At 42.0% G+C, this 24,284-nt stretch overlaps 1 protein-coding gene across 10 annotated transcripts in view; it reads right to left on the bottom strand.

Annotated features, from left to right (window-relative positions):
- Positions 1 to 2,715: 2,715 nt before the first annotated feature.
- htt (huntingtin) overlaps positions 2,716 to 24,284 on the bottom strand; it is a 34,848-nt gene continuing 13,279 nt past the window's right edge. For 4 of the 10 annotated variants that reach the window (XM_008277913.1, XM_008277916.1, XM_008277915.1 and 1 more), the window contains 45 exons: positions 24,159 to 24,279; positions 23,902 to 24,047; positions 23,558 to 23,739; positions 23,191 to 23,408; positions 22,910 to 23,036; positions 22,686 to 22,810; positions 22,486 to 22,596; positions 22,230 to 22,307; positions 20,550 to 20,773; positions 20,325 to 20,403; positions 20,018 to 20,179; positions 19,876 to 19,931; positions 19,574 to 19,722; positions 19,252 to 19,388; positions 19,031 to 19,147; positions 18,215 to 18,337; positions 17,844 to 18,103; positions 17,561 to 17,703; positions 17,167 to 17,395; positions 16,779 to 16,920; positions 16,298 to 16,477; positions 15,969 to 16,145; positions 15,658 to 15,734; positions 15,251 to 15,386; positions 14,983 to 15,105; positions 14,600 to 14,807; positions 14,297 to 14,442; positions 13,905 to 14,082; positions 13,680 to 13,781; positions 13,324 to 13,508; positions 13,115 to 13,241; positions 12,831 to 12,934; positions 12,419 to 12,573; positions 12,189 to 12,328; positions 11,996 to 12,081; positions 11,752 to 11,882; positions 11,524 to 11,656; positions 10,331 to 10,486; positions 10,022 to 10,212; positions 9,578 to 9,692; positions 8,874 to 9,087; positions 7,245 to 7,464; positions 6,842 to 7,004; positions 5,283 to 5,443; positions 2,716 to 5,152 (listed from right to left, as the gene is read on the bottom strand). In XM_008277913.1, coding sequence (XP_008276135.1) covers positions 4,939 to 5,152; positions 5,283 to 5,443; positions 6,842 to 7,004; positions 7,245 to 7,464; positions 8,874 to 9,087; positions 9,578 to 9,692; positions 10,022 to 10,212; positions 10,331 to 10,486; positions 11,524 to 11,656; positions 11,752 to 11,882; positions 11,996 to 12,081; positions 12,189 to 12,328; positions 12,419 to 12,573; positions 12,831 to 12,934; positions 13,115 to 13,241; positions 13,324 to 13,508; positions 13,680 to 13,781; positions 13,905 to 14,082; positions 14,297 to 14,442; positions 14,600 to 14,807; positions 14,983 to 15,105; positions 15,251 to 15,386; positions 15,658 to 15,734; positions 15,969 to 16,145; positions 16,298 to 16,477; positions 16,779 to 16,920; positions 17,167 to 17,395; positions 17,561 to 17,703; positions 17,844 to 18,103; positions 18,215 to 18,337; positions 19,031 to 19,147; positions 19,252 to 19,388; positions 19,574 to 19,722; positions 19,876 to 19,931; positions 20,018 to 20,179; positions 20,325 to 20,403; positions 20,550 to 20,773; positions 22,230 to 22,307; positions 22,486 to 22,596; positions 22,686 to 22,810; positions 22,910 to 23,036; positions 23,191 to 23,408; positions 23,558 to 23,739; positions 23,902 to 24,047; positions 24,159 to 24,279 — 6,751 coding nt within the window. In that variant the 3' untranslated portion in view covers positions 2,716 to 4,938. The remainder of the gene's footprint in view (positions 5,153 to 5,282; positions 5,444 to 6,841; positions 7,005 to 7,244; positions 7,465 to 8,873; positions 9,088 to 9,577; positions 9,693 to 10,021; positions 10,213 to 10,330; positions 10,487 to 11,523; positions 11,657 to 11,751; positions 11,883 to 11,995; positions 12,082 to 12,188; positions 12,329 to 12,418; positions 12,574 to 12,830; positions 12,935 to 13,114; positions 13,242 to 13,323; positions 13,509 to 13,679; positions 13,782 to 13,904; positions 14,083 to 14,296; positions 14,443 to 14,599; positions 14,808 to 14,982; positions 15,106 to 15,250; positions 15,387 to 15,657; positions 15,735 to 15,968; positions 16,146 to 16,297; positions 16,478 to 16,778; positions 16,921 to 17,166; positions 17,396 to 17,560; positions 17,704 to 17,843; positions 18,104 to 18,214; positions 18,338 to 19,030; positions 19,148 to 19,251; positions 19,389 to 19,573; positions 19,723 to 19,875; positions 19,932 to 20,017; positions 20,180 to 20,324; positions 20,404 to 20,549; positions 20,774 to 22,229; positions 22,308 to 22,485; positions 22,597 to 22,685; positions 22,811 to 22,909; positions 23,037 to 23,190; positions 23,409 to 23,557; positions 23,740 to 23,901; positions 24,048 to 24,158; positions 24,280 to 24,284) is intronic. The other 6 variants (XM_008277919.1, XM_008277922.1, XM_008277921.1 and 3 more) reach the window with 3 other exon arrangements.

The raw sequence follows: 24,284 nt of genomic DNA, 5'->3' as shown, positions 1-24,284 counted from the left end.
AGCGGAGGGAGGTGTGTTTAGAGTGGGCAGCGGAGGAGGGAGCTCCGAGGGGGACTGAAGAGTCAAGATTCACTGACTCTAAATGGGCCATGCTGTCTCTTAAACCTAGATTTGGTTTGAACATTCAAACATTAAGCAGGACATTTTGAGTGTCAAACATTTAATTTTCTGCATTCTGGTGAATTTTTATGCAACAATTTCTACATTTTTTTTGCATCAATTTAGGTACTTAGTGGCAATTCAAATATAATGGAGTGTACTTCTTGACATCTGTTAAGCATAATACATTGCTTTTAACCTTTTATGCTCCAATATCAGCTTTTTGCATGGTTTTGTCCATTGTTTGTGTCTTTTTGTTTGGGGAAATAGCCTATTTAAATTGATTTAGTAAAATAATTGAGTACTTATTTTTATTTTATTTATAAAAAAAAAAAAAAGTAAAATCTAAACATGTATAACAACACAAACTTTTTCACCCACCCACACACATAAAAAGAAATAAAAAGAAAGCTTATTTACAAAAAAAAAGCTTAACCTGAAGGTCAGACAAAGCTCCTCAAGGAACAAAGTGCCACTTCCATTGTTTCCATCTGTTTTCAAGAAAAGGCAGTTGTGTTTTTTCCAGGTTAGTCAGAAAACAATGCCTGCAGTGTGTAGGTACCTTTAAAAAAATCCCTGTGATCGTTCTTTCTGTCCACAGTGGCTGTGAAGAGGTTCCTCCTCAACTTCTGAATCCTTATTCTGAGCAAAAATGCATTTAAACTTGCTTTAATTTGTAGGTTTTCCTTATATTTTCTTGTAATTTCAGATCTGTAGTTCTAAGTTAGTCAGGTTAATCTCCACAGTCAGCAATACTGTAGGGTTTTAGCCCAAATCTTTATCAAAGTTAGGAAAAGTTTGTATTTTCAAGATATATTTAGTCAGGTTTTGATCCTTAATATTTCAATAATTCTTCTAAATTCACACCATATATAGCCCTGTAGGGTGTTAAACCTCAATATGTGAACTTGTTAGGTTCATTCGCAGCACCAATCTTATTTTCTTACTGTGCATTTGGAACCTGTTCACATCAGTGATAAATTAATTCATAAACACCTGGATTTTAATTGCTTATATGCATCACAGCAAGCTTTCTGCTCATGTTTTAAACTTTCTGCATGCTCAGATCATATCTCACATGTCTGTTTGATATGATGAAGAAAAAAGACTCGCCTTGGTTGGAAATCTACACCAATAATAAAAATCAAATAAGTTTATCAAAACAGCTTCATCTAAATTAAACTTGTTCAAGAAACCTGCATGTGTCCAAAAAACTTTGGTGTGCGCATGGATCTTGCAAAGTGTAATTAGAGCACCTCGGTTTCGATATCCACAAGTCCAGTTATAGCACATCACACCTGTTGTTATTTTAGGTTTAAAAAATAAAAATGTGCAAGTTGCAATTAAATCTACTAAACAATCAAAGACACTAATTCTTTGTGTAAATCTTGTAGATAACATGATGCAAAGTAAAGCTGGAAGGTTCAGCAGCTATGTGCAGTTTACTTAATACCTTTTCCACCATGATTTTAGTGCTTCATGAGCCATATGGCAGCTGCCTGGTAATCCTGTTAATTCCTTTTAATCATGAACCTCCCATCTTAATGGGTGCTGTAAATCAAGAGTATGCTTTCATATCATGGAGTCTATAAAAGGTAACTGCTGTTTGGCTGAGAAAAGGAAATTGTACAAAATGTGATAACTTGAGAGGTCATTTCAGGTCTGCACCTTTTAAATGAGCACAAATATTTTTTCCACAGCGGTTCCTGCGAAGTTCAGCTTGACAGTTTGTTGCCTCTCTGGGTAATTGGGTGGCAACAGGTTGTTCTTTCTAGTGGAGAGAAAAAGGAGGCAGAACATTTTAAATGCCTTGCAATATGATTGTGTTAGAGACACATAATGGATCTTCTGGAAGCCACACAGTGGTGGCTGTAATATAGTTATCTGCAAACACATCAAACACCTTCAGCTAGTTTGCCATCATGCTCAAGTTACAGCTCTCACAACGGAAATCATATCTCGAAACAGCGTTAAATAATTTATTTCTATAACAGACCATGATGCAGTGATTAATCTATTTAAAATATTCGCTGAGATACATAATGTCTTTCAGTCGAGTTTGTACAGGCAATTGTTTAAAATAAAATTTTTAAAAAAGATTTGAGGGAGGCTTGTCGAAGATCCAGCCTAAAGAAAATGTACAGGGAATCATTCTAAATTATAACTAAAAAATATGTATGTATTTTCTAGAAAGGGGAAAAGAGGTATTCTTTTAAAGCCAAGTGCCAACATGCTAAGTGCAAAGACATTATCTGAAGAACATGGCAAAGAAACATTTGAAGCAGTGATTCTCGGATTTCTGTTCTTCATGTGGAAGAAACATAAAGCTTTAAAGGAGAGCGTGTTCAATCACTTGAGCATGACCTTTGTCCATGAGCACCAAGCCCATCTCCCAAAACCACAAAAGATTTCTGGGTAATCGTATTACCCCCTGCAGGGCTCCTTTGCTCATCTCATGCCCAGGGAAGATAGGAAAAGACAACCTGAAAAGAAATGTGTCTCCTTCCTGTTTTTGAACGAACACCAAATAGTACACAGCAAAAAAAAAAAAAAGACTTCTCTGTCATCCTTAATTTCTTCTCATACCCGCAAATTCGAAATGACTTTGAAAACGACTCATTTAGGATCCTTTAATCAGCTTCAGCGAGGCCTCACATTGGAATTTCAGAGGAATAACAGAGGACTCAGTCATTTATTGAGTGAATACATTATTTTGACATGATCAAAGGAAACCAGTCATTGCCTTGAAAGTTGGAAAAAGTGGTAACATATTTAGCATCCAACTCTTTGTGATGTTTACTTACTGCAGGACTCATTGCATATCAAGAAAGCGCCTAACATCAATATGAAAAGAACTTCAAGTTTTTAAGTGCCGTGTGTGTTTAATATTCTGCACAAAGACTATGAATGATGAAATATTTACCAATCTTAAACCGAGACAAAAACGATATTTAAAGCTCAACAAAAACAGAAAAAAAACTCCTGCTGTGACGTGGCATCACTTCGCTACACTTCCTCGTCTGTTGATTTGTCAAAGCTGCTGTTGGTCGCTAAGGTTACAAAGCTCCCTTTGGATTGTGTTGCATCTCTTCCACACAAACAGTCATGGCAACCGTACCCATGGAAATACAGTATTAAAGACAATGCAAGAAAATAGCAGTAAGCATGCTTTCAAGCCTTCAGTGTACAGGACATACATATTCAGTGTTTTATCTAAGGCAAGTGTATGTACAGAGTAACGAAGCCCAGCACGCTCCCAGGCAACTCTAGGTCAAGTCTTTAATAAAACACTATAAGCTTGAAGCTTTCTGCATTCTGCGGTCTGCTGAGTCACTGATTTTTCATTTTCTTTTGTGCATGTGTACGTGTGTTAAGACAAAAGAAAATGGCATCACATTATCAAACGGTCTATGCCCCCCCCCTCCCTATCTTTACACAATCCTTATTTTTATCATGCACCATGGCTTTCTTGTTACTATACAATTACTTTTTACAAGATACGAAGGTCACTCCATTCAAAGAGGACTGTAAATTACTTCCAGTCTTATTACAACAACAATAATGTAATCACATCTTACATCCTGAGAATTAAAAAAGTACAAGAAATGGATTGGTGGAATCATTCAGGTGAACCGGGGAGCATACAAGATTGCAAAGAAAAGAAAAAAAAGAAGACAAGACAAGACATAAGCATTACCATAAAATCATCAGAGGAAATGCTTTTCCCTCCCTCCCCTGCTACTGGTTAAAAAAAAGAAGACAACATCACTGAAATTTTGGTATTTTTCTTGCTTGACAGTTATTTAGGTGTAGATATATGGGCCCGTAAACAGTTAAAATTATGTATGAATTTGGAATCGTGGCAGAAAGTGTGATTTCTTTTCCACTGCTCAGTACATACAGGTGTAGTTCTCTGCCTTCTCAATATAACATCCAGAATAGTTGCAGCAACTTGCAGAAATGAGTCGCACTTTCTGCAGTGACAAACAACTGCAATCATCTGCTTCTCGTGAAAAAAAAAAAAAAAAAAGACTATGGCTATTAGTGATCATTCTTACACATACAATATTCTACTATTTAACAACTGTGTCTCAGAATGACCACAACTAACTTAAATATAAAAAGGTCTCCAAATATACTAATTATTGACAACATTGAGCAGGCATGTCTGACTCTTTTGCGTCAGCATCCTAGTCAGACCTAAAGCACTCTTTAACAAAACTCACTGAAAAATAGATGCATTGAAACTTTAAATATAGTAAATACTTTCCATTTTCTATTTTTTTGTCTGTTTTATTTTACTGACATCACAATACTCAAGCAAGTCCTCACAGGAAAATAAACAAATCCAATTTTGTGTTTGATTAACGTTATCTTTATATATTTTTTTTTGATAAAAGGTGCTGGGTAGGAAGTGTTCAAGGTGCTGTCATGTCTTGAGGATCGGTCCGGGGAGGAGCAGGGGGTTGTTTGTGGGCTGAACCACAGTTTTGCAGCCACTGTCCTTCATATAGATGCAGGAGCTCACTCTTCCTATTCAGAGACTGCCCCATTTACATTTAACATAAACCTTAACACTGGATTCATATTTCTTCCTCTGTTCATCCACTGAAATCATCCTGGTGAGTTCAGTAGTTCTACTTATTTCATATCAGTGACAAGGCGGGGGTAAGGATGAGGCTACAGTAGGTTTTTCTAATAAAACATTCTGTTCTTTCGCGCCATAACAACTCATAGGGGAAGTGTACATGGAGATCTAATTTCTCACCCTACCACATCTCATTCTAATCCACTTTTCTCCCCGTGCTTCCTTCCCTCTGGCGTCTCAGTCCACTGCCCTCAGAGCGATGTATCCTGGTGGATTGACTGCAGACAGCCCAGCAGCTGGTAATAAGGGCTGTCTGGCGATGCCACGGTCTCAAAGACAGACTGGAAAGCCCTGCGGTCCAGCTCCTCGTCAATCTGGTGTCGGTAGAAATCCATGGCCACCAAGCAGAACAGGTTGACGTCCACCACCTCACTGGAGCCCATTCGGCTGATCACATGTGGCAGTCTGGTTAAAAGCAGCTGGAGTTAAGGATAGGATACCACACCGGTTGGTGAGCAATGACAAATCTGTAGCATTTACACCTATATGCCACTAAATACAAAAGCCTAACCAACATATTTCTATTTAAGGATACAGAGCTGAGATCCACTGGGAGGTGGAAGCAGAGACAAAGAAGCAGGAGAGGCTCCACATGGCCATGGCCACTGGTGTCCTCTGTGTGAAGTTGGACAAAGACAGCAGCACCCAGTCTCGCACCATGGAAGACTGGCCTGTAGCATGGAGTGTCTGGAAAACCTGAATATGAATGCACAGCAGACGGAAAGGCAGGAGTGAAAGAGGGGAAACTTTAACAAAATTACACAAGGACAAGATCCATTACTTGGTAAGAACCATCAAATTTCTACTAAAAAGTGCTTCAGTTGAAGTATTGAAAGACAAAAAGAAAATCAGATGTCCATTTGGTATTTTTTTCCCACAAAACCTCAGTTGCTGATTGTGGTCTGGCGATGACGTGAGTATTTTCTGATAACAGTACATTGGATGACTCACAAGTGCTCTCCTTCCCTGAGACACTCACTTGGCTGTCAGATTTGATTTCAGTTTTCAAATTGAAAGAAATAACTGCTATTCAGTGAAATATCAAATAACCATCCGAAAGTGAGTTTAAAATCAATCTGAGGCAAGAAATACACCTCATAGGAGCCGACTCTCAGAAGCTGTTTTCCAGAAATGAGTTTGCCAGATTTAGACTTGTTTTTGCAAAATCAAAGCACAACAAAAGTTAACATTTAGAAGGTGAAGGATAAGTCCCCTTTCAACACAAACATTTGGGAATGATTTGCTCTGAGGCAATTCTACTAACTGCACTGATCTCTGAGTTATTCTTTATCCTACATTCCCGTGAAAATAACTGGAACCCATCATCTTTGCTTCTACTTGATATTGTACAACAGAAAAAAAACAGTCAAAACAAGACATCAAGTAGAATTAAACACTTGATTTAATTGAAATTCTTTGCTTACTGAAGATAACTCTGGGTGTTTTTGATTCTGTCTTGTTTTCAGTCACCGTGAGCTCATTTATCACTGCAATATAAAGTCTATAAAACTCTATAAAAACTGTACAATCGTAGCTTTAAGAAGATTGGATTCAAAAACACATTTTGTGCAGCATAACAAAGTTATAATGCCATAAATGCCATACAAAAAAAAAAAAAAAAGAACTGGAATAAACATGGCCAACATTTTTCCAGGTGCCCACAGGTGTTAACCAACACTGGAGAAAAAACATGGCTCTACATACAGTAGATATTTTACTCATTGCATTTTAATTCAACTCCATACTTGTATTGATCTACTCTGTGTAAACAACCTGCAGTCCCTGAATTTTTATCACTTGATTCTTGGTTGCAGCCATGTCACTAATGGCTTCTTGGTTGCACCAAAATGAGACTTATAGAATAAAGATTAATGAGATATCATGATTTTAAGCTTAGAAAGTAACACAGTCAGTTCAAGGACGTTCAGAAAGTTAAAAGTCAACTTACTCTGTTTTTACAGTTTCTATCTCTAATAAATGGTGTAATTTTGACATTTAAAAAAAAAAAGAAAAAAAAGCCTGCTTTGCTTGGATCCCATGCAGGCACAAATGGCTGATTCCTTTATATGTACGCACCTATGTCCAGCTGCTTACCTTGTAGACGACGGTGGCCATGAATTGAGGGTAAGGTTGCTGATTGGACAGGAACTCTCCGATGACCTTGTTCATGACGTCCTGTGGTGGGAAGAAGTCATCCAGGAACTGAGGCAGAATCCTGGACACCACGCGAGCCTCGCTGGGTAAACCCTTCCTAATCCTGCAAACAGGAAACCCCAGCAGAGCAAATGAGGATAGGAAACGTAAGATACCGTTTGTCTAAAAACTCCATGTGCTGCCACAATCAACTTATTTCTGAACTCTACAAACCTGCAGAAGTCAAGGCCTAAAAGTAAAAAAAAGAATAGCTGGAAAGTAAAAGTTTCAAGTGTATGGTCTGATTACAAATGCTGTGTGAATTTTTCGTATTATAATGAAGGGTGCGCAGAGGAGTATGTACCTGTCGAAGAGCACAGAGACCCTCTCCATGGCAACAATGATTGACTCGCTGTCTGGGGCCTGGGGGTCAGAGTGGGCAGGGCGGCTGGCAGGGCTGGCTTTCTCCTTGCCTGAGGAGAAACCAACATGACCCGCCGTGACGCCCACCGCCTCCGCAACAGCAGAGCCAGAGTCAACCTGACCTCTAACCCCTGTCACGTCTGAACCCGACGCAAGCACCGCTGAGAAGACGAGAGGGGGGGGTGGCACCGGTCGAACCAGTGGGGTAAAGGTTAGACTGGAAGTCCGGACACTCACATCACAAGATTCAGATCAGAATTTTGTTGACCTCAAACAGAAAATTGGTGAATTTCTGGGAGCTACCATTTCAAAATGAATCACATGAAATTCTTAAGGTTTTCTATAAGTGACTGGTGCTGAAAGTATTGCAGGTTTTCAAGGCCATGTTTCCTGGGTACATCACATTCTAGATTAGCCTCTGTGACCTGAATGTGCTTTAGCTTGCACATACAGCACAGGAGAAATGCGCAGAAAGTCATAAGTCGGTGTATATTTGCAAGAGCCAGGGTTTATTCAAAGGTTCTGCTGGCTAGGTCTTAGCAACAAAGAAATGTTATTTAGGCTGTTAGCATATGGACAATAACATGCTAAGAGTTGCTAAAGTTAGTAGGGGCCAACGTAAGGGTTAGAGGTAGGGTACACCGGAGGTATGTATACAATATGCATCACATGCAGGAAGCAAGCAGGTGTATTAAATGTTAAATGAAAGACGTTGGAGTTTTTAAAGGTTTGTTATGCTGTAGAGAGACCTAACGAATGAGAGTACATGTAGATGTGAACGGTACTGCTGGTAGTGGGTGTAAAAAGGGCAGATTTGTAACTCTGGCAGTAAAAAAAAGGCATGAATGTGACAACATGGAAGAGAAAGCAGTGTTTGTTTTTTTTTATTTAAATGTAAAAGTGCAGTAAAAATATTATCGCTGTAATGGCATGCACAATCATGCATAAGCTATTGTGGTAGTATTTCAGTAGGCTTAAGGGCAGCATTACATTTCTACCCTATTATTTAGATTGCCCTAGTTCTCCCTTCTCAACACATTCTGCTTCATTTCAGTCACTGTCAGATATGAGTTAAGTAACTCCAGTAAAGAATACCAAGATTGAAACTGGAAAGAAGCAATGTTGTTTATTATGTTAGCTACATTACTGCCCTCTACATTTATTTCTTACTGATCAAAACTAAAACAAACCCTATAATGTGTAAGAAGTGAAGGGGTCACTTCACAGCTTAGTGCAGGGACAACACTACATCTTACATGCTGTTACAAAGGATGGGGTTTAGGACGAAAGCACAGGGAAGAAATAGGACACAATCATACAGGGGCAAAGCAGGTATGTATTAGTCAAGTCTGAATGTGTAACTTAAGAGTACTGCATCAGTGTCCATGCAGGTGTGTTAGTCAGCCAGCATGATGTTATAGCAGGTGTGCAGCTCTTTGTGAAGGTCAGTCACAGGAGCAATAATGGTAGCACCAGTCCTAACGTTGTCCATGCCAGTGAGTAAGCCAGCATGCAACACATTTTTGATGGATGTTTAAGTGAGCAGCCATGTTTAAGCCTTTCTTCTTACCGGTATACATGCAGGTAAGCATGAGGCCGAGGGCAGCCATGGCTCTGTGTGGCGACGGCATGTTGACTCGGTCCACGCTCAGTTTGACCAGCGCTTCTCCGTCCACACGTGACAACTGCTCGGACAGAAGGAGGCGCTCCAGACCACGGAGCACGCAGTGATAGATGACGGAGGGAGTGGAGTCCTCACTGGCTGACACCATCACACCGCACAACTGGAAGGAGATCGAAGCAAGACAGAAAGAACAGAAAACAGAACTCAGAGAGGTAGACTTGATTAAAATGAGGAGAAAACTACTGAAGCTTCTAGGAAAAAAACAGAAAGGATGTATACTACCCTAAGGGCAAACAAATTTAGGATGTAGAACTTGTATTTAATGTGTCTAGAATTTTGGTTCTCTTACCATCAGGCATAGATAAGTTTTAGGAGCTTCAGTAAAAAGCAACTGGACTGCTCTTTTAGGTTTCAAGAACCAATACAAATGTTTTATAGAGTGTATATATATGTGTGTGTATATATATATCCATCCATTATCTATACACTGCTTAATCCTCATTAGGGTCGCGGGTGGGCTGGAGCCTATCCCAGCTGACTTAGGGCGAAGGCTGGGGACACCCTGGACAGGTCTATTTAATTATAAATGTTCATTCTATTGTGTAATATGTGATACACATACGGGTTTGCTTTCCTCCATTTTTCCTTACCTGTATAACTCCAGCCATGAACTCAGCTCCTACATCCAGAGGGTAGTTCTCCATCATGTAAAAGGCCACCGCGCACATCACCAACACGTGCTGCTGGTTATGCAGGTTCACACAGCTGCAGGGCAGAAACAGGAGACACACAGCGAGCGGACAAGATAACAATTAGCTGGTGAAATAGAAAGGCCAGTAAGTGATTTTCTGAAATGCCAAAGGCAGCACCTAGAGGCCAAAAGTTGCACTGCACTCACCAATCACCCTATTAAGCAGGATAACAACTAATTGATGCAACGATCCTCTTACGGTGAAGGGGTGGGGGGATTCACACACTGACATTAAAGACATTGGCTCCCTAAGGCTCTTTCATCATCTATTCAGCTCATTAGGAGATGAAATGAGGTCAATGTCTGCGTGCGTTTGATACTAGAAGATGAGAGCCATACTTACTGAGCGATAGCCCTGAGGTTGGATAGAAGGTACTCAGAGACGGTGGGGATGAGCTGTTTGGCTGTATCATCTAGCAGGTCACACTCCAACACGTAAAGCACCCCATGCAGGGCCCCCATGCGGCTGGGCAGGTGGGTGCTGCGCAGGGTCGTCTCCAACAGGCGGCACACAGGCTCGGCTATTGCTTTGTCCTGAAATGAACATTTAAACAGTTTTATATGTTGTCAGAGCATCGGGGTTAATAGTACACCACTGCTACACACATCCTTCCCCCACATCAGGTGTTCCATCACACACAGCTCCACTCACCATGCCCAAAACAGCAGCCGCCTTGCAGATGGCAGGTACCAGGTACTGATTGAGGATCTCGTCCTCTGGTGGGTGGAGCTTCTGCAGTTCCATCAGGGTGGAAAACATCATGTCAAACTGGTTCCTCTCTGTGAACAGGTCTGACACCGCCAGCAGCTGCAGAGAAAGGTGAGCAAAAGAGACACAAGAGGGGCCAAGTTCAGCAGGGACTATTCCCCCTCAAATAATTGTTTAATGTATCAGAATGGAAGAGGAGAGGGTCATACAGTCTCTGAGAATATGCTTGGGTGAAACAGTTTAGTTTCAAAGAACAGGAGACAATCCTTTACTCATGTGAACGAACAGGGGGCTGTACTATGAAGCCAGATCAAGGGAAAGCAAAATAAGTTGAGCCAAACGGTAGAATTTTCAATGTCAGGAAAGTGGCTCTCTTTTAACTTTACTCAATCACCATGGTAACTGAAGCTGCACAGCTAACCTGCTTCAGAAAACATTCTGTTCAGGTTCTGTTTGGCATTTACATTGGCTATGAGAAGCACCATCCTTTCATCAGCTCTTTAGTTGACCATATTTTCTCTGAATGACATAGATTTTCAGCTCAGGGAATAAGTTATGTCTGCAAACATGTTAGGCTAGCACATTAGTAATGCCACTGAACAAATCCATGTAGTTACTGGAGGCAAATTGGATTGTGTTACCATGGGAACCTACATGTATTCAGTTGGTAATGCAGAAAATGTATGAATGTGTCTGTGTTTGGTGCTGATTTACACTGCTGCTACTGCAGCTAACAGAGCACTGATTAGAAAATTGATTAGTCATCACAGATTATTCAATCAATAACATATATTTTGACTTTCCTTGCAATTTTGAATTTTCCCCTTATTAACTTTTTTTTAAAAACAGACTGAAGTTGTTGGCACAAGATCAGTCCATTTTCTGAGAAAGCATCAAATAATGCATCAAACACCCCCTTTTACAGGAGTGCACACGGAGCCAGAAGGAGAAACCCTGGGTTAAAAAAGAAAGTTGATAACCACCCTTGTGATATTATTTCCGATTCCGATTTTAGATTTTGTCGACCCGGCTTATGTAAAGAAAGCCCAGCTACGTCAAATTTGCTTCAAAGTACAACTCTCAGATGCCTGGCTGAACAAATGAGATAATGACGGAGCACATGCATCTCAGCTCACCGATCGGACCACTTCACTGATGAGGATGGTTGGGGTCCTCCTGTTGCTTGGAGAGCCAGGGATGAGCCACTGGCTATAAAGCTCCAGGAGAAACTGAGAACATGAATGAATGTCCACCCCTGCACGGTGCTTCCTAAAAGCAAACAAGGAGAGTAGATGAAGGTGTGAATGCTTATCTTAGTGCCTTAGACATGAGACAACATGGAATTGTGCGTTTATCTCTCTGACCTAGAGTTAATTGGAGATATGGGTGGTGAGGTGGGCGCTGGAGTGTCGGCCTCATCTTCCTCATCCTCACCCCATTCTTCCTCCCTCAGAGGAGTGATGTTGTTACCCAACCACACTGAATGGATGGAGACCTGGTGGGCAAAATTCCAAATGAAATGCACATTAGGTACTGACTTTAAAAGCTTCATCCAACATGTTTCTCAAGCATCCCACCATTACTTCCTATCTCTCATGCTTCTCTTACCTGCCCCAGTTTGTAATCCATGTTGCCCATCTCCCTCTCTGTGTTAATCTGAAGCAGCAGTTTCTCATGGCTGATCAGCGTACCTGCTGAAACAAATATAAGCAAGAAGGTTATTACAAACAAATTAAACAAGCGGTATTTGTCAGTGGAGGAGCTGGAGTTAAGAGATGTGTGAATGCAGTTTGCCTGTTACCTGCAGAGGCTGCTGACAGTGAGGGCACAGGGTCCCAGGCGTGGTATGGGTGGTGTGTATGGACATTGTCTCTCTTTGATACAAGAGCCTGGATCTCTCTCTCCACTTCACCCCTAATCACTGCAAGTTTCCTTCCAAACCTGGGCGCACACACACAGACAAATAATCTATTCACCACGTGCTTATTTTAGGGCTTCCACACAGTACACAGATAACAGCCGCAAAGCTACCGTGTTTCCAGGGCTTTGAGGCTCTTGTTGCGGGGCTGCTGTTCCAGACAGCTGACTGCAGGGTTGCCAGCGGTGGGTAGGGTCATGGCACTCAGCACCAGGCTGGTGATGGCCTGCACTGCTAGCACATTCAACTGGGTACGCTCCAAGTCCTCCTAGAGACAAACGGATAAGAAAATACAGATGATGGGAACAGCAAGTAGGGAGAATGAGGAATTTTACCACAACTTATTGCAGTATTGCAGTGTTTCTCTGGAGTCACAACATATTTAGCATGCAATCACCTATGGACGTCTGAATGAAATACATAGATGCTTGCTTCCATATGCACAAGTGATGAGGTTTGTAGTTTTATGACCACTATAATCAGACAGCATGTTTTGAGTGATTTTTTTTCTGGTTGTGTGCATACCTCCTGCTGTGTCTCCTCCTCCTGGTCCATAGTGATTGGTTGGGTGACCAGCACCCCCAGCAGAGTGGCCCAGGTCTCCTCAAACTGAGTCCTGCTGCTCCAGCCTAAACAGCAAGCAAATGTAGCCAGTTCAGATGAGAAAATGTTTCACATTCAGAGCAAAATTATCAGAAAAAATTTTAATTAAACAGTAAAATTGGATAAATGTGATGAGATACTGTACAGTGTGAGTAGGCGTAGTGACGAAAAGTCAATTTTTTAAGTGTATCTGAGTACTTTTATACCTAGTGTGTTGATGCGGTAGAGAAACTCTCTAAAGACATCCTTTTCCTGCAAGAAGTCCACAGGGATCTCTGGCAGCGTTGTTCCAAACTCTCCTCCTGGCTGAGGGGACCAGCCCAGTTTCCAAACCTAAACACACAACGCATTTAAATAAATACACTAATACATTCATGTATCTGAACAGTGAGCACTGTTTCTTTTAAATACTGACCAGTGGAGGTACTCTGGTGTAACTGTTGACCAGAGGCAGCCGTGACAGACTGATAACAATGTTGCGCAATGTTGGTGTGAGAAAAGCCGGAAATACACAGTTTCTATGGTGACCCAGAGAAAGGACGCTCTGCAGGCCCTCCACCAGCTCTGCCATGATCTCACATGCTTGCCACTCGCACATGTCTGCAACACAGAGAAATGTTTACGTTCCCCTAAAGCTTTCACTTGAGACCAACAACACAACAAAGAAACTGCATCATAAGCATCAAGTGGAGTGGCAGGACCAAGCATTGAAAAACAAACACTACAGACAACAACCCAGCAATTTGACTCAATTTCTAAATGATTTCTCACGGTTAGCATGTGCCGAGTCCACTTGGTCTCCTTCAGCGTCTCTATCTTCTTTTGTCTTTTTCTTCTCTGGATGCAGCAGCTGGTCGCCAGGACTGACAGCCACTGGGAAGCCAAGGAAAAAAAGTTTGATCAGCAGAGAATCGACAAAAACTTGAAGACTCAATACAGTCATGGCATTTGACAATGCTTAAGGCATGTACAAATGTATCATGCCACCCTCATTACCTGCAACAATAATGAGGCGTAGGCAGTAGATGAGGGAGCAGGTGTGTGTGGAGTACTCTGGGGTGGAGAGTTTGTTCCAGACGCAGGGCTGCTGCAAAGCCAGACACAGGCAGGACAGAGCCCACTGCAGGTCCACACTCAGAGGCAAGTGGTCCTGGAGCAGGCGCCACACTACAACCTGGTCAAAGAGTGGGAAGAATAAGGTGCTACATTATTTACATGCTGTGGATACAAAGCCCTGATACCATAACACTAAATTGGTAAGGTAAGATGATTAAATATATTGAGCTACAAAAATGCTTTCTTTTTGATGAGTTTGACTTGTTTAAGAGCACCATCCAGAGCACTCAGCAGGCTAATGCACATAACAGGTTTAATATATGGTCTTTTACCTCAGCAGCAGTGCAAGTAAAAGTGGTGATGAGGTGCTCTTTGTCAGAGGGAATATGTAGTGAAGAAGGCAGCTGGCTCACACTCAGCAGATACTGAGACAGTGCTCTGCAGAGTGACAAAACCCTGGGATAGAAACCTGGCTGGTCTGAAAGAGACAGTGTAACAAAGCGGATTGTACAGAGAAAGAAAAAAAAAAATAAGGGTCAGAAAACACAAACTTCCTGGTTGTATGAGACAGACTTCAACAGACGGTGTTAAAATCTATCCATTTGACTCATGCTGCCCCTCCTTCCCACTCTTACCATACACGTCACCCAATTGGCTCCAGTAGGGTTGGGTTTGGGGCGGTGGCAGGAAGGACTGGTGTGGGGCAGGAAGTGACCCGGTGACCCCTGCTAGTTGCTCAAGGGTCACCTGCAAAGCTGTCTCCAACAAAAGTGACCCCTGACCTCGCGCTAACCGCTGCACTCCCATACTCAGGCATGGACACAACAGGCTAAGGTTAAACTCCTGGGAAGACATGACAGAAATCCAAGTTCACATGTTAATATATTATGAAATCATGCAATACGCTGCAGTTGTAAATAAATTGATAAATTCACATTTATCATTTCTGTCTTGAGCACTGCAGCAACTGTGGCTCAGGTGGTAAAGCAGATTGTCCACAAATCACAAGCTTCATTACCTTGCAGCTCATGATGTTGAAGAGATCAGCAGGAGGTAGTTTGGTAAGAAGTTCTGTCGTCTCCAACAGGGAAACGTCTCCATGAAGGCAGCACTGAGACTTTACCAGAGCCACATACCACTCCTAAAAGCAAATAAGGATTAGAACCAAAATATCAAATCTTGTTTTCTTTTTCTCCCAAAATAGAGGCAAAGCAAAAGTTGTATTGTGATACCAGAGATTTACATGTACTTGGTTATCCAGGTTATCCGAGTCTCCGTTTCCTCACCTTATCTGCAATAACCAGTTCAGGGGCGGGGGGTGGATCTCCATCTAGAGGGTGTGATGTCACCGGAGGGGTGGGGCTACTAGTGTCGGCAACAGTGGCTCTGAACCTGTCCAGCAGGGAGTAGAACCTCTGATGCCTGGAACAGAAATGAACAGAGGATATGACATACTTTAACATTTATTTGTTTAAATAATGTCCATTTTTAGGCTCATTGTCTACTATTATAAGTCAGTTTTTGAAAATTTAAATAGAAGCGTGCATTATTTAGAAAATCCAAGCTATAAAAACCGCCCAAAATGTGCATGTACTTGGCTCTAGTCTGAGCAGGTGGGCGATGAAAGTACATAACTCATTTTAGCAAGGACTAGCTACAAAAAGTCAGAAGTAAGCCAGAAGTACATTCTTACCTCTGAGCCAAGCCACTGGTCTGGAGGTATTCTTGGATCCTGTCCAGTTCTTCCAGAGGTAGCTGCGCTATACTATTCTGGAAAGTGGAAAAGGTACCACAATGAGGGATATGATAAAGAGACAATATTACAGTACAACATTTTCACACTTTTTCCTCAAACATTTCCCAGTGAGTGTATTTATCCACTTATAGAAATGTCTAAGTCCTATAAGGCAAGTCCCTGCTTCTATGACAAAGTAATTTATCACATGTTCAACTTGAAAGGAAACTCCCATGTGACAATAAAATTCACCCAGCTCTAAATTGTACCTGTAGTGTCTCAGCCAGCAACATCTCTACCCTGCGACATGCCAGTGTGTCCACCATGCGAGCCAAAACCCTGAAGGGGGTACTGAGCAGCTTGTCCACATAAAGCATCAGCAGAGATCCAGACTGACTGAGGTGGATGCCTTCCAAACATTGTAATGTTTTCTTCAACATGGTGGGCTATAAGCATGGGAGAGAAAATGACAGAGGGATGGAGGAAGAGAATAAGATGTGTGAGAGGGGAAGGAAGGCAGGAAAGAAGCACAAATATATTATGTATGTGACAAAATATGGCAGGCCAAAAAGCCAAATATAAAAGGATGTTGTCTTACAGTAGTGAGGTTGTCACAGCGGGACTGGATGGCCTGGATGAAGAGGCCACTGGCAGCTGAGTTGCGGTGGACGGCGCTGATGAAGTCCTGCACTGGAGGCTCATGGGAAAGGTTGATTAGGTCACGCACGTGGTTGACAATCAGCCAGGTTAGATGCTCTGAGTCATGGAGGTTCTGACACTAAAAAGAGAGTAGCATATAGTATAAATTACACAATTTTCTCAGAGTGATACAATTTACAAAAATGATTAAGTGTTGTGCTTCAGGGCAATGTGGTTTTGTAACACTTTTGCTGATGTTTTAAACTTTGGTCCTGCAGTTAGGACCTGCTTTCTTTGTTCAGGAAAGTGGCGTTACTACTGTTAAGAAATGTGTAAATGTAGTATTCAGCATGTTAGATAAACAAGTTTTCTGTTTTTATCCTAATAACACATTTTGGATTCACTCACACTATGTGGTCAAACATTCTTAGTAGTCTTACCACATAGTCACAGAAGAGGATTAGTGCTCCTCTGCGTACAATCTCTCTGTTGACCATGGCTAACCGGGACTCAGGCTTGTCCTCTTCACCCTCCCCTGAGGAGTGAGGGCTCAGCAGCTTTGTGCATGAGAGGCTGTGTCTTCTGGCAGAAGGAAAGGAAGGGACAGAGGCAGGGTTGATGGAATGTAGATACGGTGCTATGATTTTGCTCAATTTGTTATAGCTCAATGAATTTACTAGTAAATATGAAAGCACTCGTTGATGTCAAGTATTTTCCTTGTTTACCTTAAGAGAATTGCTTTGTGACCTACTCAGTCTCTGTATTTGTAGTACAGGGCCTACACCTAAATAAACTTGACATGAGTGGGTCTCCTTGCTTTGTTCTTACTTGGGTGTCTGATGAACCTCAGCCCACCAGGAGTAGTTGGTGTAGTTGATGATGAGGAGGACCTGGCACCAGAGGAGCACCAGGGATGGGTGGGTGGTGATGAGGCACTGCACCATGCTGTTCAGACCCTCTAAGGGGTAGAAGAGACTGGCCTCGGTGCCCGTCTGACCACCAGCGCTCTCGCCCTTCAGGAGACGACTGGCTGCAGCTGTAATCCTGCGAAACATTCCTGAAAACACACACACACAAAAAAAAGACAGAAAGGAATTTAATAATGTTTTTTTTTTTTTTTTTGAATGGCTTACAGTTATTGCACACAAACTCAGAAAAATTAGATGGATTTTTAATGAATTTCACTTTCAACACACATAATACAGAAAGGACATATGCTTACCACTTTTGAAGACATGTATGAGACACATGAGCAGTGTGCCCAGCTGTTGGCAGTAGAAGGTGTGTTGCTGCTCAGTGATATCCACTTTAACCTGCCTGGTGGAAATGTCATCCAGCAACACGCCTACAAGCTGGAGGAGGAACCTAGAGGAACGTGGGAGCAAGACATTTCAAGTAGAAGAAGGCTAAAGGAAGGCAGAGTAAGACATGTGGGGGCAAAGTCGTAGCAGTAACATCCCTCAAACATTCTAAAACTCAGCCACACAGAGAATACACTCACTAACCTGGCAAAGGTTTCCTCAGGGGGAGCCTTTTGAGATTCACCATTAGCTTCTTGGTTAGCGAGTGTGTCAGCAGCAGGTGGGCCATTGGGGGAGAGGCTCTGCTGATGCAGACGGCGGATTGTGTGGCAGGAGAGGAGATGTGGGGAGAGTGAGAGCTCGTGGACCCGAGACAGAACGATGTCCTCAGTGGACTGGGAGACCAGCACCCTGAGCACTGCCAGGATACCAGAAACCCACAGCTGGACTGTAGCTACAGATGCCTGGAGGAATAAGTCACATAAAACATTTCAAATATTACCCAACAAAAAAAGTACACATGGTGTTAAAAGTTCATTGAGACTATTGTGTATATCTCAGCTCAGATGTCTCACCATGGTTGCTGGGATGGTGAACATACTCTTGAGCAGCATGTCTACAGGTCTGAGGGAGGAGGGAGCCACAGTCTCAAACAGAGTGTTCAACACTCCCAGAGCCTCCGGAGAGTCCAGATGCATCTGCAGGGGCAAATACACTTAATTAAATACATAACAGTTGCCAAATAATTTAATTACACACATTGTAGTATCATTGACTACTATTTCCATGTTAACATTTTACTGGTAGTGTCTCTATTTAATTGTCAAATAAATTTGGTCTAGGTCACATTACACATGACTGTAATAAACAATACAGGAAGCCAGAAACAAAACCAGTTGTCTGCCAACTGCCAAAGAAGCAGAAAAAGAAATTTAAAAAAAACTTTGGCTAAAAGAAGAAAATTGGATGGAGGTCTAACGAATTGTTTCAATCAGGCAAGTTGTAATTATTCGGTCATATTAGTTGGTATCTGTCATGTTTTGTGCTGTCTGCAGGCAAAGACAACAGAGGCAGCAGAAACAGCTGATCAGTCATGTGAGTTGAATGTTTGCTATGTCAGAACTTATTCAAAAAGAGGCTTTTCATCTCCCATTAGAAGCATTAAGTCTTTTGAAAAAGTCAAAAAAAAAACAAAAAAACACCACAAACTAGCACAGAAATGTTTTTTACAAAATTGAGAAAGTTGTTTTGAGTTTTCCCATTTCCAATTAACTTTCTTATGCAATACTTCAAAATGAACAAAACAAATACACGATGGAAACACAGCTACTGTGTACCACCGATGAAAGTGATGACGAATCAAACACATACACCTGCAAACACTTTCCCACCTGTTGCTTGGCAATCATGGGAAGAATGACATCAGCTATCTGTCTGGACAATCTCTTCCACTTGTCTTCATTCTCTTTGTGGCACTGCTGCAGCACAAGGATGAACATCTCCAGCACCTACAAAACACATGTGAAAGCACATGTAAGAAAAAGAAAAGAGTGGCTGGAATATTTGACAACATTAACTTGTGTTTTCTCTTTGCATCTACTAGTCACTGTACCTGATGGTACTGTACGAGTCTGAGCAGCATGGAGACGACCACTTCTTTCTGCGTATCCAGCTCTTTGCCTGCATCTGCTTTGTTTGAACCCCTCAAGACGAACAGGTCATGTACTATTGGCTGTAAGGCTGGGATGGCTGTAGAGGAAGGAGGAAAGCAATCAAGTACATCCACATCAATTTTTGCATTTCTGTCTATTATATGATCATTACCCCTAAAGACATATTTGGAAGATGGGGAGCTCAATAAAAGCATCCTTACAAGTAGAAGAAATAAGCATCAATGCTCCAAAGAAGAAAACACTAGATGGTGTTCCTCTCACCATGTGTGACAGCCTTCCTGCCGCTGGCCATGATGCCATCACAGAGCTGGATGATCTTGGGGATGCTGATAATCTGCTTGGAATGGTAGCGCTCATAGGACAGCAGCACCAGAAAGAAGAAGATGTTGGGAATGATGGCCTCAGAATCCCTGAGCGAGAAGCACAACAAGTTATTTTAGTGCGTAGGACAGTTCTGTAATATCTGAGCCATTGCACAGCAAGTGGAAGCAAGCTTTAATCATTTATGTAACCACAAAGACTTCACACGTAGCTGTTTTACAGGATTTACTGACAAAACTTACCTGAACTGTCCCACTTCAATGTACTCAAATTGCTTTAGAACAAAGCCTATGAAGACCTGAAATGTACAGAAATGTTAAAGTGAGATAAAATTATAGAATTTGAAGTTGTATGCATGCAAAAATGTGCATGTGTGGGTTTTACCTGATCCGAGTCGAGTAGGCAGTAGTTGACTCTGAGCTGCACAAGCTGGGCGAGCAGGTCTAGCACTTGTCTCTGCAGGGCCACAGAGGTGCTGGTGGTGTACTGCTTCAAAGCTTTGATTACCAGCGGTTCAAACAGTCGAATGTGGTTGTGGATGGCATTCTGGGAAATCAGAGAGGAAGCAACAGCTTTCAGAACAGCAGTAGCCCACATAAGCAACACTTGGGTGTTTTGATCTGCAGCATAGTTCTAGCTGTTCACAGCACAGTCTCAGTTTGATAAAAGCAGGAGCACAATGCAAGTGTACCTTATCTCCTCTGTGACGTGTTGCATTTGCAATGTTGGACCTTAGCTGATTGGATGCTTTTTGCATCACATCAAACCATCTAGAAACATGAAGAAAAAAGGAAAGCTTGTTATATCCTATATGTGCACATCAATGCAGACTTTTTGATATATATTCATCTGGTGTATATTATCTATCTCTTATCTATAATCTCATTCACACAAATGCAAGATCTGTATTGCTCACCCAGAGGCGTCTTGCTCCTGCTCAGCCTGTACCATGTTTCGAAGACTAGCATCAGCCAGAGCCTGGGTGAAGTGTGTGTATGGAGCCATGAAACAGTAGTGGTAGAGGCCGGGTCGCAGGCTGGAAGAGCCCAGACGGAGAGCCTTCCCCTGGGAACGGCTGGGTCCACTCAGGACACCCTCATACTGGGAGGCCAGGTTGGTCCCAAACAGGGTCTTCAACAACTAGAGAAAAATACTTGAACTATTAGAACAAATTGAAAACATACCATCTTAAACTAAACCAACAAGTGGCATTTTCAAGTTTTATTAAATCTATCAACTGGATTCTCAGATTTAGTCTTTACATCTTTTATGTTCTAGTGGTGTCTCGTAGTATTGGAAGATCATTTGGGACTCAAAGCTCTTAGTAGTCACAAACATTTAAGACCAAATAGTGCACCACGAATTCAGACCTAACACCCACATTTTCTTAACTTTTTTACAATTAAAGCATTCTTGTTGTTTGCCTGTAAAAAACTTGTGGTGGAGCAGCAACAGCAAGAATTATTTAGTTTCCATCAGCAGTAACTTAAAGCTCCAATGTAGCTGAAAAATATTAGTTAATATTAAAATAAGGCTGATATCTGAAAATAAAAACAGAAATGCTGGCGTGAAACAAAACTCTAAACCCAAAGATTCAGGCATAACCTACAAAATACTAAGAGCTAAACAGGGAGTTCTTGCTGGTCTCCTGCACAAACCCATGAGTTCAGGACACAGCTAAGGGGAGAAGATGGTCATGATATGGCATGTAGTCAGGGCTGCTACTAAGCAGGACCACCCCGGCTCGGTGGGACTGTCCCTTGTCATGAGGCAATGGAAATGCATATCATGTTGTCTTGGCTAGAGACAGTTTGGCTAACCCAGACTAACGGAAAACCCCATTATCTCTGAAACTGATCAGATCATTAAATTTTTCCATCTTTGCTATTCTATGACTTGAGCAGATTCTTTTGTGGGCTTTTGCCTCCACAGGATTAGTAATCAGTGTGGATATAACCAAAATCCTGTGCTTTTTGAAAAATCTAGTTGGTGAAACGGGTTTATTTTTAGTGAATTTTGTATTAGACACATAAAATGCAGTGATTGATGAAATATCCTGATTTTAAGATTAGATTGGGAACTTTCTCAGACGAAACATACATCACAAATAACTAGTTCAAGGGCTGCTGGAAAGTTAAAAATCCAATGATTTGTCCTGTTCAGTTTCTTTCAATGACAAAGTGTGTAATTGTGGCAATTTTTTTTAAAGATAACATGTTTTTCGATCCAGCCTGTAGGTTTTGGAGTTCAGAGGTCTAATTCTGGCATTAACTCAAAACTAACAAGCAGGGCCTTAACTAGTGATGTTATCTTTGGCCTGCTGATTATAGCTAACTTATCGAAAAATGTAATTCAGAAAGAATATTATTACTATCTGTCTCTTACCACATAAAAAAATAATGTATGGAACCATCGCACAGGGAATCCAATGCCTTTATAGGCCCTGTCGGCAGGAACCAGCCTCACTCTGTGTGGAGTCGGACAGATTGTAGCACACTGCTCAGTGCTAGAACCATAAAGACTGCCACACACAATAAAGTGACAGTCCAAAAAATAAAGTCTACAATTCAGAGACATAAACAAAGAGATTACTGACCTGTTGTACACAAACAGTAGCCATGGTCGGTTCTCTGGAGAAGCAGGACTTGAGGTAGCCCAAAATTTCCTCCACACACTGACAGAAGACATAACACATTATTATGTTCTGTTGATTTCAGCAAGCATAAACACTAAAAAGCTTGTTTACTAGCTTGCATTGATTAAAAGAAAATAACTTTACAATCAACCTCTAACCTGATCCCACTAATATTAAAACTTTAAGAGTGTACAGAGGTGATAAAATTCATCTTTACCTTGCCGATGTCATGTAGTGTGGCCAGCTCCAGCAGCTGAGACAGAACATCTAAGGTGGAACGCAGGAAACTTCCAAACTTCTCCTGGCTGCTGTGGAGGTCCAACGTTACCTATGACAGAACAAAAATATTTACTACAACCACCATCCAGGCTATGAAACCTTGTGCAAACACTTTTCTGTTATGATGAGTGTCCTAACCTTGTAGTTGGCGTGTGTAGCTTTAAGCACATCGTAGAGCTTGAGGTAGGGGGGCAGATGGTAGAAGCTGCCAATGGTGGTGGATTTGTTTACTGCTGTGGACCCTGTGCTGTCTGCTGGTCTGCCTGCTCAATAAAAAAAAGCACAAATAGCAACTTATGAAATATTCAGATAGTCAGAGATGATCTGTACTTTTGTTGGAGGACGGTGAGGTGCGCATGTACCTGTGTTAACCTCATTGCTTTTCTTTGGGCTCATCGGGGCAGCACTGGGCTCAGTAGCCTCCTTCTCTTTGCCTTTTCTACGAATGGGACTGAGGGAGGGGGTGTTGCTCAGCGAGGGGAGGGCAGCCTAAAAATTGGGAAACAGTACAAAAACTGAACTCAATACATTGCTCAAACTTGTAAATAAAAGCAGATGAATCCAAGTAAAATGTGGCTTAAATATTTGCTACAACTATGAGGAAATCAAACCAAATAACACAATCCCTCCTTGTCAGACTTGCCTTAACTGCTGGTCCTGGTGGTGTGTCATCCAGCACATGGGCGCAGATGTTGAGGACCTTAAGCAGGTGGGAGAAGAGCTGCTCCACCATGGCCACCAGGGAGCGCTCCGACAGCGCTGCCCAGGGCTCTTCCATCTTATTTGGACCTCCACTGGTGTTCCCGCTACTGCCTTCCTCCTCTCCTGCCCAGGGGTTGCGCATGCATTTAGGAGCCACAGCTGGGAACATGATTAAAAGACTGGTTAGTCAATAACAGGCTACATCTTTTGCCTGGAAAGTTTTGTTTGAGTGAAAAGCTGGATAACATTTGTGCATGTAATTTCAAGCTACATTAAAAAAACAAGACATTTTCATGCAAATTACCCACCAGCGAGCAGGTTGCCAGAAAGCAATAGTGCGTCCTGATGTGCTGAGAGATCCAGTGGAAACCAGGCAGAGGATAGTAAAGACAGCACCATGTTGGCCATTCCTACTGTCAGAGTCCTCCGCTCAGTGTCTGGTACAGATGAGGTGGTCGATGAGGCTGGAGCACTGCTGGGCTGTGACAAACTGCACAACAGAGAGACACAAGGAAAGATGATCAGCAATACAAAGAAAAAGGAATTGAAATGAAAAGCAAAACTAATGCCATCCAAAATAAAAACACAACTGGGATGGCATTAAATGAAGAGGTAAAAAAATTAATTCATGAGCGAGAGAGGGTACACAAACCTGAGGGCTCTGCCCCTACTGCGGTTGAGACTGGAGCGGGAAGAAAAGTGGCTGCTGGAGCTAATATAGCCACAGTGCCAGCCTGTGCTCCAAGTGCCCACTGGAAAATTTGAAGCCAGGAGGCACAAGGCCTCACAGCAGCCAAACTGCAGAGAAAGACAGAAGAATAGTAATTTGAATTTGTTATGAAAATACAACATGCACACCAGAAACTTGCTGCAGAGCAAGTAACAAAAAAGGGACAGTGTTATGCTCACAGTTAAGGCTTTGGAGGTAGACGAAGTGAAAGCGTGGGAGACGGCAGTAACAACTCTCGACAAGTTGTTCTCCAATGTGACGTCAGACACAGCGTTGGACAGGTTGTAGCCTCGGTACGTCCTGGA

Source organism: Stegastes partitus, unplaced genomic scaffold, assembly GCF_000690725.1.
Source record: "Stegastes partitus isolate 25-593 unplaced genomic scaffold, Stegastes_partitus-1.0.2 Scaffold110, whole genome shotgun sequence".
Taxonomy (NCBI): Eukaryota; Metazoa; Chordata; class Actinopteri; family Pomacentridae; genus Stegastes; species Stegastes partitus.
The sequence above is the reverse complement of the archived record's forward strand: the minus strand, read 5'-3'. Positions and strand labels throughout refer to the sequence as shown.